A 3,237-nucleotide genomic window follows, 5' to 3' on the forward strand; every position below is an offset into this window, starting at 1 on the left:
ATTGACATGTTCATTAATTGCCCATCAAATCGTACCATTCACCCTCCCCCATATTTCTTTTTCATATTTTCCTTTATATCTTCTTCATCATTCATCAGAGAAACCCCATTTCACTTTTACTCCAAATTAGCAAGTAACTCCATTAATATCCATGGAGACAAATCCACCAACCTCAGAATTAATGTCGCCGGTCCGTAGTTTCCCAAACCGGTTCTTTTGCAGCGAGTTCCAAAATGATGAGGAATTTAATGCTCCAGGTTTGTCCATATATGTCAATTAACTGTTCTAGAAGTTCTGTTTTTTTTTTGTCTTTTACAACTTTTTAATCTAATAATCCAAACTATACTGCATGGCCATGTTCACTTGTTCCATTCGAAGCTTCTGTATACACTTATATGCATGTTGATTGTTCTCGGTCATCTGAAGCCCCTGTTAGATCCCCGGATGTTGTGGTATCCAACAATTTCATGAACAACGCGTTTAATGATGACCAGGTTATGGATAATGAAGAAGGTTTGTTTTTTCTATACACTGGTTTTGTTTTTTTCTTCCCCAGATATGGCATTGTTCAAACATATTCCATAATGTTCACATGTAGCATCCCAAGATTCCCAGATGCAGCCCATGACTGTTGCTGTTTCTGGATCATCTCATGGTCCTTCTATGTTTGCTGAATCATCACGCGGCCAGTTAGACGGTTGTACAATGCACAATGGGAGCCCACTTTATTCTCATATCACAGATTCATAACCTTTTTTGTCATGCCATGTATAGCAGATTCCTAACTTTTTTCGTTTTATGGTACAGGGCCTTCGAATCCATACTTTGTTTTTGATACCCCTCAGGGAACCCGTTACTGGATTCCTAACGTCGCTGATAAGTTCATACCAGTGTGTGGGAAATCTTATCCAACCTTTGCGGATGTTCTTTCCATGTATGAACTTTATGCGTTTGAAGCAGGTTTTTCTGTAAAAAAGGGGCAAACTAAAGTCTGGAATGGAATTCCCACACACAAGTATCTCCGATGCTCAAAATATGGAAAACCACAACCAAAGAGGACTTTTGACACCCTAGATGAATCTTCTGTTAAGCACCGGAGGACCACCTTCACATGGTGTGACTGTAAGGCAAGCATACTAGTCTCGATCTCGAACGATTCATACACAGTTCTGAGTTTCAATGATATTCATAATCATGAACTTGTTGAGAGTTACAACCGTGATCTTAGCAAGATATCACGGAAACTGTCATTCTCCACGAAACAATTCATTCATAACATGAGTCTAAACCGCATCGGACCAATGAGAGCTTATAGATGTCTTGTAGCTTTAAAAGGAGGGCATCACAATGTCAATGGGACGCTGGTCGATTTTAAAAACTTTAGCCACCAGTTGCGAATTTTTATTGGTGAACGCGACGCACAAGTTTTCCTTGAACGCCTGCGTGAGCGTTTTGACAACCTACCCAACTTCTTTTTTGATTACACTGTATCAAATGGAAAGTTGTCCTCTGTATTCTGGGCTGATGAGATTTCAAAGCTAAACTACCAAGCTTTTGGCGATGTCCTAGCGTTTGACGCAACTTACAGCACAAACAGGTTAGTCCCCCCCCCCCTTAACATATGTTAGGCCTGATCCCCAAGTATCCAATCTTAACCCCAAAAAGTTTTACATATTGTTAACATCAAATCAATTTTTTGTTCATAGGTACAAGATGGTTTTTGTGCCATTCACGGGTGTGGATCATCATTTCCAATGTGTTACATTTGGAGCGGGTTTGATATCAACCGAGTCCATTGAATCTTACGTGTGGTTGCTTAAGGCTTTCTTGAAGGCACACGGTACTCAACCAACTCTCGTGCTGAGTGATCAAGACCCATCCATGCTACAAGCTGTTCCTATGGTCTTTACCGAATCACGACACCGTCTATGCATGTGGCATATAATGAAAAAACTACCCTCCAAGGTATACAGAAGTTTGTTAGCCCTTAACATGTGTTATTCAACATAACACAATTTTTATATGTCTTCTCAAACTGTTTTAATCTAACTCGTGTTATAACTATTAAATTTTTCAGATCTCTGCCGACGTGCTCGATAACACTGATCTTCGGTCCTGCATTCACCGGTTGGTTTGGAATGTTTATATCAAACCTGAAACGTTTGAGTCCCGCTGGAATGACCTCCTACAAACATTTGGGCTTCAAGACCATAGCTGGTTGAACGACATGTACAACATCAAACATCTCTGGGTACCAGCCTACTTCAGGGAACTGCCCATGTGTTGCTTGATGAAGACCACCTCCCGCTGCGAAAGCTCTAACGCCGCCTTCAAGGTTAACTCAACAAGCGCAAACACCCTTGTACAATTTATGATGTGCTTTGAAAATAGGGTAGACAGCCAACGATATCGTCAACGTGTTTCGGAGTACAAAACCTCATCCACAATGTTCACTGGCAATACTGATTTAGCGATAGAACAGCACGCGTTCGCCATTTACACAAACGCTGTTTTCGCGCAAGTTCAAAAAGAGATAATTAAAGGGAAGTTTTTATGCTACATCACAAACCAAACCGAGACCAGTGATTCCAGTCTTCTGATAGACGTCACTCATTTGGATAAAAGGAACAACATCACAAACGTCTATCAGGTAACACATGTTAGGCAATTTCATTATTACCCATCCTCTATCATATGTTACATCTAAAGGGCTTTTCTTTTTTGCTGTCTATGTTCAAAACAGGTTACGTATAACACTGTAGACCAATCGGCCAGTTGCTCATGCAGGAATTTCACACGTATCGGATATCTGTGTCGCCATGTCTTTTGCGTCTATCGCTTGAAAAATGTTGAAAGGATTCCACCACAATACATAAACGATAGGTGGCGTCGAGATGCCCTCCCCAAACATGTTTTTTCAATTTCCAGTCGATACGGAGTCAACCCACACGCACCGTCCGTTATGCGGAATGAAATCCTCGACCTCGTTACTTAATGCGTTGATGTTGCCAGAACCGATGAGGATGCGTTGGCAAAATTGGTTGACCAACTCAGGGATTTCAAGATCAATGTTCTTTCCAAGCAACCTTTGTCAACAACTGAAAATGAATCAAATGAGTGTCAAATGGAAGAAATAGTTGGACAGCCAATCAACATTCCAGTCGAAGTTGCTAATCCAGAAGTTGCACGCAATAAAGGATGTGGTACTCATACTCGCATTTCTGGGCCCGGTGAGAA

The 3,237-nt window shown here is 41.1% G+C and overlaps 1 protein-coding gene across 1 annotated transcript; it reads left to right on the forward strand.

Moving 5' to 3' along the window:
• Positions 1-395: 395 nt before the first annotated feature.
• On the forward strand, positions 396-2,466 carry LOC110876241 (protein FAR1-RELATED SEQUENCE 5-like). Its single transcript, XM_022124419.1, has 6 exons — positions 396-513; positions 599-697; positions 808-1,597; positions 1,707-1,965; positions 2,078-2,251; positions 2,392-2,466. Exons 1-6 carry the CDS (start codon positions 396-398, stop codon positions 2,464-2,466), a joined length of 1,515 nt encoding a protein of 504 aa, XP_021980111.1.
• Positions 2,467-3,237: the final 771 nt, after the last annotated feature.

Source organism: Helianthus annuus, chromosome 9, assembly GCF_002127325.2.
Source record: "Helianthus annuus cultivar XRQ/B chromosome 9, HanXRQr2.0-SUNRISE, whole genome shotgun sequence".
Taxonomy (NCBI): Eukaryota; Viridiplantae; Streptophyta; class Magnoliopsida; order Asterales; family Asteraceae; genus Helianthus; species Helianthus annuus.

Excerpts from the sequence above, each read along its gene's own strand:
- LOC110876241 (XM_022124419.1), top strand. The coding sequence starts at position 396 with ATGCATGTTGATTGTTCTCGGTCATCTGAAGCCCCTGTTAGATCCCCG. Across the intron at positions 514-598 it reads GGTTATGGATAATGAAGAAG|CATCCCAAGATTCCCAGATG; the intron begins GTTTGTTTTTTC and ends GTTCACATGTAG. Across the intron at positions 698-807 it reads ATCACGCGGCCAGTTAGACG|GGCCTTCGAATCCATACTTT; the intron begins GTTGTACAATGC and ends TTTATGGTACAG.